General features: G+C 43.7%; 1 protein-coding gene across 1 annotated transcript; it reads right to left on the bottom strand.

The window, feature by feature from the left end:
* Window positions 1–1,989: 1,989 nt before the first annotated feature.
* LOC104454834 (pyrophosphate-energized vacuolar membrane proton pump 1-like) lies at window positions 1,990–14,504 on the bottom strand. The gene is made up of 8 exons (XM_039317335.1): window positions 14,315–14,504; window positions 10,562–11,193; window positions 10,090–10,478; window positions 9,848–9,934; window positions 9,456–9,756; window positions 8,566–8,951; window positions 2,443–2,502; window positions 1,990–2,326 (listed from the first exon to the last, which is right to left on the bottom strand). Exons 1-6 carry the CDS (start codon window positions 14,502–14,504, stop codon window positions 8,796–8,798), a joined length of 1,755 nt encoding a protein of 584 aa, XP_039173269.1. The 3' UTR covers window positions 1,990–2,326; window positions 2,443–2,502; window positions 8,566–8,795.
* Window positions 14,505–15,054: the final 550 nt, after the last annotated feature.

Below are 15,054 nucleotides of genomic sequence, written 5' to 3'. Positions count from 1 at the left end.
CACAAGATTAGGGCCCATGGATGAAGGGTTCTTTTGTTGGAGGGAACGTATAAAAGGAAAAAGAGAGAGGGAGGAACACACCTGTTGGCATAACGAACGTACGTTCCTCTCCCTCTCTCCCTCCAAAAGTAAAATTGAACGCTAAAGGCGACGCCGTCTTCCCTTCAAGGCCAATTGACGTGATTGGATCGAACATGATCGGTTTCTCTTCCTCAATCTTCAGCATTGGTGTTTAATCTATGGCTAACAAGGTACGCTCGAATCCGTGGTGTGCTTTAGGATCGGTGATACATGATTTTCCCGGGCTTGTCTTCCGCATTCGTTTTAGGGGTTCGATTTAGTGTCGAATCCGGTTTTTGGGAATCAGTCAATCCCAACACTTGGTTTACAATCCCCGTCTCCTATAGGATACCGCTGCTTTGACCCTCTTAACAATCATTTATACATTGCTTGACATATTCGTTTTGATGAAACGTGTTTTCCCTTTAAGTTTCCTTCTTTTCTTGGTCCATCACCTCATTCATCACTTCCTACGCCTATTGCGGTACAGTGGGCTTTGACTCCTATTGGCATTCCTCCATCTACCAATATCATGAGATCGCAACCTCTTACACTAGCTCCCTTAATGTCATCTAATACCGATTCATCCATCTCTCCTACCCTAAGAACTAGGCCCCTTTATGACATATATCGTTCCCCATCCTCATCATCCTCTCCACCACCATTGCCGCCACCCCCACCTAGGCCAACACGCACCCACACCATGCAACTTTGCTCTAGTCCTCCTCAAAATAATATAGCCACCACCCCCCTCACCGAACCAACTTCATCCACCCGAGCCAACAAAATCATTGAGTGGAGTGCAGCTATGACCAATGAATTTAATGCCTTGTTAAGTAATGGCACCTGGTCTTTGGTCTCTCGCAATTCCTCCATGAACCTTGTTGGGTGTAAGTGGGCTTATAGGATTAAGCGCAAATGTGGATGATAGTCTTGAGCGCTATAAAACTTGCCTGGTTACTAAGGGTTTTCATCAGCAAGAAGGCATGGATTATGTAGAAACCTTTAGTTGAGTTGTTGAAAAAATTACCATCGTTTGTTCATATTATCTCTTGTAGTCTCTCACTATAATGGGTTACTTCTCTCTCAAGGATGTTATATTGGTGATTTCTTCACCAGGCTGGGATGTTTTAGTGCAAGCTTGTCCAAACTCCGATGGCCACGACTACAAAACCATATTAGAAAAGGGGTGCTCTAGTGTCTGATCCTACCCTTTATCGGTCTATTGTTGGTGCCCTACAATATGTGACATTGACAAGACCAGATCTCTCCTTTGCTATCAATAAAGTTTGTCAATTCATGCATGCACAGACTAAAGACCACTAGCAAATGGTGAAACACATCTTGCGCTATCTTAAACATACAAGTTCGTCTGGTTTGCTTCTTTCCCAATCCAATGATACTTGTTTGCAAGCCTTTTCCGATGTGGATTGGGTTGATAGCTTTGACGTCGGGAAGTCAACTAGAGGGTATGCTATTTTTCTTGTCCTAATTTGATCTTTTGGAGCTCCAGACGAAAACGAACCGTAGTGCACTCTTCACAAAGTCTAAGCATAAAGCCCTTGCTGATGCTGCAGCTGAACTCATTTGCCTCGCACTTTTTCAAGAGCTTGGGTTCTCTCTTCAAGGTCCTCCCATCCTTTGGTGCAATAATATTGGTGCCACTTACCAAACATATTTAAATTGACTTCCACTTTATCTGTTTCATGTCGCCCAACAACAACTCAGTACACAGTTTATCTCCATAGCATACCAACTCGCTGAAGCTCTTCGTAAAGAACGGTTTGCATTTTTGTGAGACAAGTTGAAGATTCGCCATCTCAGACTCTTCCATTTGAGCGGATGTATCAACCAAATATAGGGCTATCAGATTTGAAAGTTTTGGACTCTTATCTTTAGAAGTTTGAAATTTTTATAATTAATGCATTTCTTCTCTTGCAAGTAAATCTTCCCAAATGTACTCTTGGGTATGTGAACACCCAAATAAACTTAACGGAAATACATAACAATTTCTGTCTCAACATTGCCGCCGCTGCTATGGAAGGGAAGTCGTCCATTCCCTCCCTCAGAAAATCTTGAAGAGCTAACCACGGTGAGGGGCAAAGAAGCGAGCGAACACAAGCGACTCGGCTGCCATTAGCTGGATGAGGATGCAGAGTGGTGGGCCTGAAGTGTCCTTCCGTTGACTGCCAAAGGCTTGATCTGAAGCATCTCCGAGATGAATACGGGGACGGGGATTCGAGTTCGCATACTCCAAAACACCAGCCTGAAAACAAATTCAATATATTAAGTAAAAAATCCATCGGGTCAGACAAGTTTTCTTAGCAGGTCTCTGACCCACCATAGACGCGTACAATCGATTGAAAAGCAGCCGTTGCATACCCTAATGTCCTCGTTCGCTTTGTTCAATGGTCCATTGGCATTGGACGATGCATTCACAATCTGTTCAAAATCAAGCCCGACAAATAGTATTCATCAACAAAATACTGCAATCAAATGAGACAAGCTGATGTGAAAGCGCCATATTGGCGTAGAAATGATGATAAAAGCTGTTCGCGACTCTACTGTTCACCGGGAGTGGCATTTGCTGGTTCCGGCCACTTCAGCCGTCCGTTGAGGCTCTTCTTCGAAGCCGACCTCCACCCCTACCCGATCTACACTTCCTCGAGCGATTTCTCCGGTATGTCTCCCGCTTGGGGAATCGCTTGCCGTGTTTTTAGGGATTTGGCTTGCGAGGCTCCCTACATTCGTATGGCGTCTTCCTCCTCCACGCCGGTTGGCATTTGGGCAAAGGCCCTCAAGAGGCCCCCAAGGATGATTCTCTTCCTCCCCCGCCCATCCCCCCGCTCGGTTTTCCTCCGTCGCTCGTGGTGCTCGACGACACTCCCGGCGCAGGTCGCAGCGAGCCCGAAAGGCTCGTGCGCTCCTGGGTACTCTTCCTCCCCCTCCTTCGGCCATTAATGGCTCTATCTCCACCTTGATTCGTCCTTCTAAGGATAAAGGAGTTGCTGTTGGTAGTTCCCCTGCTGTCCCCTCTCGTCCGGCTCCTCCTCAGCGCGAGACAGGGCATGATTTGCCTCCATCCGACACGGGTAAGCGGGCTCTGACCCACAAAGTCCCTTTCTCTGTTGATGCTCAGCCCCCAACTCGGTCTTGGGCTGCTGTTACTCGCTCGGCTACAAAGGGTTATAGCCTCTCTTATATTCCGCCTGCTGTGGTTGATAACAAACTCATTGCTCAAATCTCAGAAGAGATCTTACAAGCTGCCCACCCTAAATGGGATGAATGCTTAGTTGGTTATTACATAGGAAAGAGGCTCCCTTTTCATTTGACAGAGGATGCGCTCAAACATGCCTGGGGTGACCACTTAGTTCAAGTTATCGCAGCTGACCTGGGGTTTTACAACTTCCATATTCCTGACAAAGACTTTAGAAGGAAGGTGTTGGAAGGGGTGCCAATCACTGTTGCCAAAATACCCCTTATTCTCCAACAATGGCACCCAATGATGGAGCTCAAGAAAGATTGCCACAAAACAGTTCTTGTTTGGGTTCGGTGAGGAATCTCCCCTGTCAACTTGGGTCCGCTTCGGGCATTAGTGCCCTTGCGAGTGTAATCGGTAAGCCTCTCTTTGTAGATAACCGCACTGAACAGATGGCCATGGTTGCCTTTGCCCGTATCTGCATTGAGATTAATGCTGCGAGCTCATTCCCTGAAGTTATTGATTTTATGCTGAATGGTGAGCCTCATTCGGTGGATGTCCATTATGAATGGGTGCCAACTCTGTGTCCGAGTTGTTGTTCGTTTGGCCATAGATGTGCTGACCCTAAAGCACCTGGCCCCCCCAAAGCTGGTTCTTTAGCAGACAAGGCCCCTTCGGCACGTCCCTCCAATGAATGGCGTCAAGTTGGTGGAAAGCGAAATCGACCCCGTCCTTTGGATGTCGCTCCGCCTACCTCTCGTACTACTGAGCCCCCTCCCTGTAGAATTGAAGTTCATTTATCTGCACCACAGATAATGGAGCCTACTGTGATTCCTCCGGTAATTGTTGGTGAGGAAGACCCCCCCTCCTCCTGATCTTATCCCCGGCACCTCCCTAGCACCTTCACAACCTGGTCTACCTCAGGCGCCTATAACATCGATCCTGGAGTCATCATCATCATCATCAGATAATGAAGTTGTCGATGACACTAGTTCTGGAGGAAGTGATCCTGACTCCCCACTTGTGGTCGCGTCTTCCATCCTTGAGGAGCCGTCCCCTCTCCAGCTCCCTCCTGAACCTATTGTGGCTGTCCCTAGCCGCCAAAAAGGTAATCCTCGCTTTGCCTCTGCTGATGCGGCTTGTCCTCTGAGCCTAAAGCCAATGACCTCCTCGGTGAAGAAGCGAGGTCGCAAGAAATGGTAACGCCCTTCTTCCTTCTCTCTATGTTTTTTGGAGTTTGGAATATTAGGGGCCTCGGGTCCCCCCTTAAGCAGGCTGAGATTAGAAATTTTGTCAGAACCAACCACCTTAGTTGTGTTGGTATTTTGGAGACTAAAATTTCCCCTGCGGCGTTTCCTTTTGTCTCGGGTGCTCTCATTCCGGGATGGTGTTGGAGCGCTAATAATGATCACTCACCTAGAGGAAGAATCTGGGTGGGTTGGAACCCGAAGACCGCTCTTTTGCTTTATCTCGCCCGCTCATCTCAAGTTATCCATGGCCGTCTGGTTTGCCTGAACAGCGGTATTTCTTTTATCATCACTGTAGTGTATGCGGAGCACTCCTTTACCTTGAGAAGACCCCTTTGGGCTGACTTAATTCAGTCTAGTCTCCAAGTTGTGGACTCACCCTGGATTATCGCAGGTGATTTCAATGCCATTCGGTCTTCTTCTGATAGAGCAGATAGATCCAACTATTGGATCCCGGCGTTTAATGACTTTGGCGATTGTCTTAATCAAGCTGGGTTGGATGATCTCAGATATGTGGGGAACAGATTTACATGGTCAGCTTCCTCGGGTCCTTCTCACAAACTAAGAAAAATTGACAGGGTGTTGACTAACTCGACCTGGAACTCTATTTTCTCCTTCTCTGAGGCATCGTTTCTCCCTCCTGGAGTCTCTGATCATTCTCCTATGATGGTTAGGATTTTGCCTATTCCCAACACCCGTAAACCCTTTAAATTCTTCAATTTTTGGATGACCCATCCCTCCTTCTTTGATCTTGTGACTCATGTGTGGGACTCCCCCTTCTCTGGAATGCCGATGTACATCCTCTGTTGTAAACTGAGGGCTCTTAAATGTAGGCTTAAACTCTTAAATAAAGAGGCTTATGCGGACATTTCAGCTAAAACATATGAGGCTAGGATATTGCTCTCCCTGGCCCAAGAGGCCATTCAGCTGGACCCTCACAACCAGGATCTGGCGAATGTGGAAAAGGAACACCTTTGGGTTTTCTCCGAGTTCCGCCTCCAAGAGGAATCCTTTTTTAGGCATAAATCCATGGTTCGTTGGCTTAAAGAAGGAGACCTAAACACTAAATATTTTCACCACTCAGTCAAGAGAAGCCACCTCCGAAACAGAATTCTATCAATCTACAATGGGGACACTCACGGTTTCGATCCCGCCGAGGTTCACCAGCTTTTGTCTCTCATTTCCAAGCTCTCTTGGCGGCTTCCCCCCTTCCTATGTGCCTACAATTGAGGAGATCAGGGAAAATCTAAACCATACCCTTGATGATAACCAGATTCGGACTCTCTCTCAGCCTGTCTCAGATAAAGAAATCCAAGATACCCTCTTTTCTCTTGCAAGTGGTAAAGCTCCGGGCCCGGATGGGTTTAATGTAGACTTCTTCAAGCGGTCTTGGGAAATTGTTGGCCCTTCGGTTTTATTAGCGGTTCGGGACTTCTTTGCTTCTGGTCATCTTCTTAAGGAGATTAATTCAACCATCCTGACCTTAGTCCCGAAGGTCCCCAATGCTTCGTCTGTCAATGACTTCCGACCCATCGCTTGCTGCAACACAATTTACAAGTGCATTATGCCTTCGATCATCAGTCTACCTCAAAATGCTTTTGTTAAAGGTAGGCGCATTAGCGATAACATTATGCTAGCCCAAGAATTATTTGTTAATTTTCATCACGAACCTTACCGACCTAAATGCATCATTAAGGTCGACTTCTGCAAAGCTTTTGATTCGGTTGACTGGAACTTTATTGAGTTAACTTTATTAGCCTTTGGGTCTCCTGACTTCGTCCATCGAATGATGACTTGCATCCGGTCCCCCAAATATTCTATCTCCCTTAATGGTGAGCTACACGGCTTCTTTTCAAGTGGACGAGGGATTCGGCAGGGTGACCCTATGTCCCCCTATTTATTCACTCTTGTTATGGAAGTTTTTTCTGGGATTCTCAACACCAATCTGGCAAGCTGGGTTTTGATTTCTTCTGGAGATGTAAAGTAACCAGGCTCTCTCACCTCTTCTTTGCAGATGACGTTCTATTATTCTCGGAAGCTAATATGTCATCTTTGCGGCTTCTTTTGGATGGAATTCATTCCTTTGCTAGCTGGTCTGGGCTCAAACCTAACCTCAACAAAAGCGAAATCTTTCTTTCGGGTGGCCCTGAATCTCTAAGGAATACTCTAATGCATACCTCTGGATTTCAGCTGGGCTCTCTCCCTTTTAGATACCTTGGTGTACCTATTATCTCTTCCAGTTGGGCAAGGAGGCATGTGTTTCCCTAGTGAATACTATTACTTCTCGTCTCCAATCCTAGACAAACCGGTTTCTTTCTTTGGGGGCGATTGCAGCTAATCAAATCTGTCCTTCATTCTATCCAGGTTTATTGGTCTAGTGTTTTTATCCTTCCCGCCTCAGTCACTAACCGAATTGAACAGATTTTCCGGCAATTTCTTTGGAAAGGCCCGAGCTTAGGGGCTGGAGGTGCAAAGGTGGCATGGGTGGATGTCTGTTTACCTAAGGAGGAAGGCGGTTTGGATATTAGATCCCTTCGGATGAGCAATATTGCTATCATGCTCAAGCACCTATGGCTCCTTTTCACCGATAAGGAGTCGCTTTGGTCGAAATGGATTCATTCCATCTTCTTAAAGCATAAAAATTTCTGGATTGTCCCAAGACCTACCTATTGCTCTTGGGCTTGGAAGAAGCTGCTTGGCCTTCGTGACTTGATCCAACATCATTTTAAATGGCGAGTTGGTAATGGGCTATATGTCTCTTTCGGTTTGATCACCGGCACCCTCGTGGTCCCTCTACAAGCCTGTTCTCGATCGTGAAATCTATCGCTTCGGGTATATCAAGGCTTGCTACGGTTGCTACTGCCTTTTCTGCCTTTCCCCTATCTTCTGCTGTTGCCTCCTCTATTAGTAATTGGAATGATCCCCTTCCAACCCTCAATGAGGCCAGTGACCGTCTTCTATGGCTTGGTCATTCCTCAGGAGTGTTTTCTACTGCCTCAACTTGGAGCCTTCTAAGGCCGAGGGATGTTGTGGTCCCCTGGTCGAGATTTATTTGGAACCCCTCCTTACCTCCTCGATATCAAACCCATCTATGGTTAATCTCCCGCAATCGTTTGCCAACCCAGGTATTGCTATTAGCTCACGAGAGAATCCCTAATGTTACTTGTGCCTTCTGTTCTTCTACACCGACTGGTCGATCACCTTTTTTCGGATGTTCTATCACTAATCACCTTGCATCCTTTTGGGCGGCTAAGTGTAACTTACCTTGGAGGAATCATGCTTGGAACGACAATCTTGTATGGGTTATTGAGCACCTTTCTGATGCATCCTTCCACCAATCCTTGGCTCGCTTTGCCTTTGGCGCCTTATGCTATCTCATCTGGAAAGTAAGAAATAGCATTATCTTCCGCAATGAAAGATTATACCTCCCGGCTTTAAAGGACCTCCTTCGTAAAGCTGTCAATGATAAGGCTTTATCATTTCCCAAGGTCCCGGACAATCCCCGTAATAGAAGGCTTCAACTTAGTTGGGGCATCCCCCCTTCCATCTTTGATTGATTTTGCTTATTGGCGCCCTGTTGCGGCCTGGTTTCCCTTCTTAGTACCTCTCCACTTTTTCTCCTCTTTATTTCTTTTCCCTGTGCGGGCCACTGTGTTGTGTGCTCTTTGCCCTTGGCCGCTGTTTGGCCATCTTTGCTGCTGCTTTTATCTGCATTGTATCTCTTGCAGCTCTCCCCCTTCTTTCCTTTCCCTTGGCCCTGGCCCCTCCCACTCGTTTGGATTTGTTGTCCTTCTGAGTGTGAGTTGGCGCCGGGTCCCCTTCCTTTGCTGTACTTCTGTATAGCTTTTTGTGCAAAAGTCTATATACCTTTTACCTTTTACCAAAAAAAAATGATGATAAAAGCATTACTCAGCAGTTCACCAACCTACACAAATTTTGTCCAACAATGAAGAAACAACAATATCTTAATCCGGTTTAACATCATTCAATTATGAGACACACCTTGAGCAACGCAAATTACCAAAATAGATAGACATTGATTACTTTGGTAAAGATTACCCGAATAACAGAAGAGAAAGAGCCAGCCAAAACACCAGACAGCGTCTCTGCACCGAAGAAGGTCCCGACGAGAATTGGTGCTAACATGACAAGAGCACCCGGAAGAATCAACCCTGTGAAAAATTCATAAGTTGAAATTTTGATGTGTCTAGCAAATGCAGGGGTCTCAGGATCAGCCCTTGGGTTGGCGACCTCCTGAGCCATCTTCAATCCTTGACGTCCCACACTTCTCATTGTCTTAGTAGAGAAGTAGTAAGGATGCAGCCCCCAATAAAACCGACCAAAACCTTCGGCGTCCGGACTTCAATATGAGAAATTGCTGCACGACTCACAAATGCACTAAACAGAGCGATAAACACCAGGACAGCTGATTCAATGGCGAATCCCTAAATACCAGATAAGAAACAAAAAAGGAATCCATCTGATATTAGATTTAAACAATAGGAAAGTAGAATTTGCCAATACGGCTAATATTGAGAATGATAGATGAAGGCAGCACCTAAAAGCAAATAAAGGTGATTTTAACCAAACATCATGCCACACCAGCAAGAATCCAAAAGGACTTTGAATAACTAACGCATTATTTAGTCGTTTATGGTTAAAAAGAAAATAATAGGACAATGTGCACAAATTCTGGATGACATGAATGTAATCTCACGAATAGTTCTACGCACAGAAACCCTTTCCACTCCTATGTAATGGATTTTATAAAAAAATAAGCTACTAAAAGGACGACAGGACAGTGTCCGCATATTAGGTACGTTAAATACACCATGAAGGATTCGTGTTCAACCATCCACGGATCGACATGTGACAAATCCTACCTTACCCAGTCAGTTGAACCATCAAATCGTGTCGATACTATATTCACATGCAAGGATTGCCAGTACCTTTCCAGCGGCAGCTGGAGGATTGCCAGCGTTCCGAAAGGATTGCCTGGGAGCCGTGACAGCAATACGTTCAGCATAGCGACTGATGGGATCGTAAGCATCTATGGCCAATCGAGTGGCAATGGTACTTAGCATCCCAAGGGCGGCCACAGCAATTCCATATGCGGCAGCAATACTGAAACCCACAGAAAAGCTAATGTCGGCACAAATTGGGATAATGACAGAGGTAAGGACAGAGGTAAGGACAGCGCAGACAGAGGCAAGGGGGACGCCAGCGTCGGTAACAACTCTCTGGATATTCCTGCAGAAATAAGGATCATTACGCGGTCAGCACAGGACCATCAACAGTCGTAAAAATTCATATCATTCATTTACTATGGCAAATTTAACACCTGATGCAATCGTTGGTGTGATATTCAGGGAACAATTCAATAATTGACCCAGCCAAAAGACCAAAAACAGCACAGAAGGACAGCTGCCTGCAAGATCATATCCATAATTAGCAAATACATACGCTCAACGTATTGACTCAATCCTGTAAAAGTCCGCTGACATTAAAGCATGTCACATGACCAACATTAGAATAAAGCAGCCTCTAGGATCAGAACGAGACAAGCATCACCAAAGAGTTTACCACTTCGTCACAACTTTCTCCATCCCAAAGTAGTAAATTTTAAATGACGAGGGCAGAGCAATGCTGCTAACAATAGCAATTCCGAAGGTCATTAGAACAGTGGAAATAATGAGTTGCTTCTTCAATGCAGGCCTCATGTCCCCCTCTTTCCCCACTTCCCTGATATCTGAGAAGTAGGCTGTAAAGAGAGTTGAGATCAAGCAAACAAGAATACCCATAGAGCTGATAAGCAGGGGATAACACATAGCGGTGAAGTTGTGATCGATTCCGAAAGAAGAGATGGAAGCAACAACAAGGGCGGCGCAGCATGATTCGGCATAAGAGCCAAAAAGATCAGTCCCCATACCAGCAATATCCCCAACAATATCACCGACATCACAAGGAATCACCTGAATGATTAAAGTCAACACCATTTATGACTTAAAGTGAATGATATACTTAGGAGATAGAGCTACAGTAAGAGAGTACATACACTTAAGCTTCGATAGTCTTCGTAATCTTGCGAATTTCTGCTAACCAGATCAAGATAAACATCGACAGCCTTGGCATAAATTCCACCAGCGGCTCTTCCAAAGAAAGCCATGGAAGATGCACCAAGACCGTAACCAGTAATGACCTCAAAAAGACCTTCCCAGTCATTGCCATAATAGCACTTGAACAGTTTGATAGCAATATAGAGCCCGAGAAGACTCATAGCAGCCATAAGAAATCCCATTGCTGCACCAGACCTGAAAGCAGCATTGAAAGAGCCCTTGCTATCCACAACAATTTTCATGCCAAGGAAACCAGAGAGGGCTGATGTGAGAGCACCAATTAAGAATGAAACCGCAATGGCAAGTGCAGGCTTGCACGTGTTTGAAGGACAAAAAGTGAAAGGCCGGCTTTGGGTGCTGAATCTCTCAACAATTCCAAGGAAGAGGATGATTAGAATTGCAAAAGCAACCACCAAAACAAAAACATACAGGTACTCCTTGCGCAGAAAATCACTCACGCCTGTTGCAATCACAAACAATATCTTAGCCTCGATATCAAGCAAATAAAGCAACAATCTGATTCTTGACCTTCTACTTATGTGTGACGAAATAAGGTATAATTCAGTTAATTCTAGTTAATTCATTCCGTAGCCTAGATCTGTTCAACCTAGTTCCAAGAAACGGGAAAGCCTAACCTACAGCGCCTCCAAAAGAGCAACTTAAAAGATGATATGGTGTCTATTACAGTTCACCTTTGAAAAGTTGGACAGTGTAAGTGTCAAAGCCCACTGGCGGAAGAGTGACAGGAACATAATGAGTAGAAAAAGACGGGAAAGGGATGAAAGAAAGTACCCAGTTCTGCAAAGTACTTAATGAAATACAAAGAACTGATAACTTACTACAACGTCCCAAAACCCAGAGTATCTTTGTAAACACATTTAAACATTACTTTAAAATTAAAGCATCACAAACAAACAAGAAACTAGAAACATATTATGACCGACAATAGTAAACAGTAGATTAGAACCAAAGATTAAACCCAGAGTATGGAAAAATGTCAGAACCAAAGTTAGAACTGAACTTACATGTTAGAACAATAGGAGAAGGGTGAACTAGCTACCAGCTAAAATTATAGGAAAACACACAAGAAAAAAACATTATAATTTCACAATAGAAGTGATAGTGCTCTAAGGAATAGGTATGAAACATTATCACGTATAAGGACTTTAGTTAGGAGAAGCAAGCATACAACACCAAAGAGAACCATAGAGAAATATAAGAACAGTTCGTTTCCTATTAGTTATTAACTAATCTTATATAATTGGTAATCATCACAAGTATGACAAATCAAGAATGACAATCTCACGCAAATGAGAAATGTTCTGCATCAAATTACATCGTATGACCCTTGAAACACTCTCACTGATGAAGTGAAGAAATACTTTAGAATTGAAGGTTGTTCAGCCTCAGCAATTCATCTTTTTAATACCATATGCTTCTACTAAATCCAATTACGTTTAAAAATTACTATCCTAACTTTAATTAGCTTGACGTTGTGTCATTTGTCGCATGTACCAAGCTTCCTATAACTAATACAAAATAGCTGGAAGAAAGCAATCAAACCTTGGCTCGTTGTTTCCAGAATAACTTGACATTTGTAAAAACTATGCTTGAATAAGTCATTTTTCTATAGAGTGACAATATTTTCTGGTTTCGGCTGAAATTCGAGGATAATTTGACAGGCCGTGGTCTCAATCGCAGGAGCTAGGATTTCTTGGGCTCAGCCACTTCAAATCCTAGCATGTTCATTGGGGACCTAAGCATGGCCTCAATAGACTTGAGCCTTGCTGTTGATGACTTGAGTGTTGAATCGTGATGTCAAGAAAGATAGTTAAAACTAGTAACTTATTGGGGAAAAGAGCTTTTGAGAGTGAGAAATTGGCCCCCCTTTCTCCATAGGATTTTCGAAAACTATCCTTGTGAATTGAACTGGCAGAATAATTGAGAAAGGTGCTTGCAAGGAATAACTAAAATACAAAAAAAAAAAAAATGTTTGGTCTGAAGTTAAGGAATAAATAGAAATTCCTCTTAAGGGAGAGATTACGTAAACGGTTATGACCGTTTAGTCAAACTTAAGAATATGGAGAGGAAACATGGGACTTTTAAAGCTTCTCACAAAGAAGGTTTGTGAAGCAGTTGCTTTAGTTGTTTAGCATGAGCAAGGGCGAATTATGCGACTTGTAATACATCACGGAATGAAAGTATAATTTTATAATTAATCAGAACATGACTTGTCGATTTATCAATAAGAATAAAGAAAAAGAATTCTAGCGAAGGTGGATTTTTCTTTTTCATTTTTTTGGGGGAGGGGGGAGGAGGGAGGAGGGGAGCTTGGAGCGGGGGAAGCGAGAGGGTGCGCTTCATGGAAGCTCTAAGCTTGTTGAAGTTTTTTAACATGAAATAACACAAAACTTAACTAAGATTCTTATCAGGAAGGAGAAATCTTTTTCTTGATTTTAAAAAGATAAATGCTTATGCGATTGTCCATAATCCAATGTCAAATTAACTGTCTGTTGTGTTAAAAAAAAATTAAATAATAAATAATTATAAATTATTATCGGTCCACTCCTTCAACAATTAGTGATTCATAATATGTTGTTACTCTCACAATAGCTCAAAAGCTATTATGTTAACAATTTTTTTTTTAAATAAGTACTTTCTTTGATGGGAATGCCCTCTCAATTAATGTTATTACGATCGTTCAAAATATTAGAAAGTTTAGAAAATCTTTTTCACAAAAATTATTTCCAACGACACAAGCGCACCTTAGCCCATCATCAAATGTAATCTGTCTTACAGTCGTACATGCGCCTCCTAGTCCGACTTACTCAAACCAGTTCTTGAGCTAATAAATCAATTAATCCTTTCAAACATGTAATGGCTCGCAGGTTATCCCCAGAAATTAATCAAATATACTTTTGAAACAGCTATATTATGAACATTTTTGTCGTGTAATGCCATAAAATAAAGTGCCTCCCCGTCCCGTGAGAGCCTGCAGCTAAGTTGGTGAGTAAAGAGACGAAAACATTCACGCGACGTGCACAACACGTGCATTTACTTAATCCAAACAAAGCGCGAAACTGCTGAGAAAATAAGACGAATGGCAAAACGCAAACGGACAAGAGCTACACCAGTTGACAACCGCCCAAGAACACGACCAAGACCACCAACATCATTCCAGCCATCTTCCTGAGAAGAGATCTGCGTGAGTAAATATTATACTTCTGTGCTTAGATACGTCGCTCAAAGTTCTAGCAGCTGTGCCAAACCCTAAAGAGGACTCGCCCTACAAGGAGCAAAAGAAGCTCATGATTTCGCCGAGCTATCGTCAGAGTACAAGACTCCAATTTGATGCAAGATTGAGCCCAAAAATCGGTCAATGAGCAGTATGAGTGAGAAAGAGAAAGAAGCTTGTTGAACTACAACCTCTCAATGCTCAGAAAAAGAAAAACTCGCGGCCCACAAAATCAAATGTACTCAATTCTCTGTTTCCGTCTTTTTCCTTTTTTCTCTCGGACGAAAAGCATGAGCTCAAAGCTCACAAGCTTCATTGGAAAACGCGACCACAGAATTTCATCACCGAAAGACCTAAAATGCTTGCGAATGTTCGACTATCAATCCTGAGCGCAGCAAAATGGAAAAGTTCCATGAAGCAGACAAGTTGCGAAGCTACAGGATGTGTACGAAGTCACCTTTATTGACGGCCTCCGTTATCTCCTTAGAGTTATGCTTAACACGTGCCTTGTCTTCACGTCTTAAGCCTCGCTCTTCGTCGGCGTGGTCGGCGCCAATGTGCGACCCAAAACGCCACAGCACCAGGGCGAATGCAATCCCGATGACGGCACAGATTGGGATCGCAATCTCCGTCGAGAACAATGCCATCCTCGCGGGAACTCTAGACTAGGTTGCTGGAATCGCTGGACTCAACGCCTATCAAAGTGTGTGTGTGTGTGTAGAGAGAGAGAGAGAGACGCAGAGAGGAGTGAAGTGGGGAGTGTCTTCGTCTATAGTGGAAGTGGCGAGAGTTTCAGGAAGATAATTAGAATGTCATGGTTATGTGCATGCGACGGTAAAAGATCCAGGCCTTTCGATGTCATCTGTCAGATTTAAAAGCGATGGACCATCCTTCGAGAGCAGGATAATCGGACGGTGGAAGCGAGAGATGAGTATAATCTCATCGTGTATTTTTTACGTGTCTGTCTGAACAGGAATAGCCTATAATTATTTTATAACATATATACTTTTCATCCGTATGGAGATTGCTTGCACTTTTGAGCAAAAAGATTTGAGCTCTTTCCATTAGCTTTATGCGATTGACAAGTACATAAATCCATACTAACCAAAAAAAACCAAGCACAGTCTCAGTCTCATATACGTAGCAATCTTTTGTGTCAACAACGTTAACAAGTTGGAATTACTGTCTTTGCAATCG

The sequence above is a fragment of the Eucalyptus grandis genome, chromosome 7, assembly GCF_016545825.1.
Source record: "Eucalyptus grandis isolate ANBG69807.140 chromosome 7, ASM1654582v1, whole genome shotgun sequence".
In the NCBI taxonomy this organism is placed as follows: Eukaryota; Viridiplantae; Streptophyta; class Magnoliopsida; order Myrtales; family Myrtaceae; genus Eucalyptus; species Eucalyptus grandis.
This window is presented reverse-complemented; position numbering and strand designations above follow the sequence as displayed.

What these genes read in the sequence shown, in the direction of transcription:
- LOC104454834 (XM_039317335.1), bottom strand. Translation starts at nt 14,504, where the DNA reads ATGGCATTGTTCTCGACGGAGATTGCGATCCCAATCTGTGCCGTCATC. An exon ending in AACGGAGGCCGTCAATAAAG is followed by an intron (nt 11,194 to 14,314) that starts GTGACTTCGTAC and finishes TGAATTAACTAG; the next exon opens with AATTAACTGAATTATACCTT. An exon ending in CTCCAGCTGCCGCTGGAAAG is followed by an intron (nt 8,952 to 9,455) that starts GTACTGGCAATC and finishes TCTGGTATTTAG; the next exon opens with GGATTCGCCATTGAATCAGC.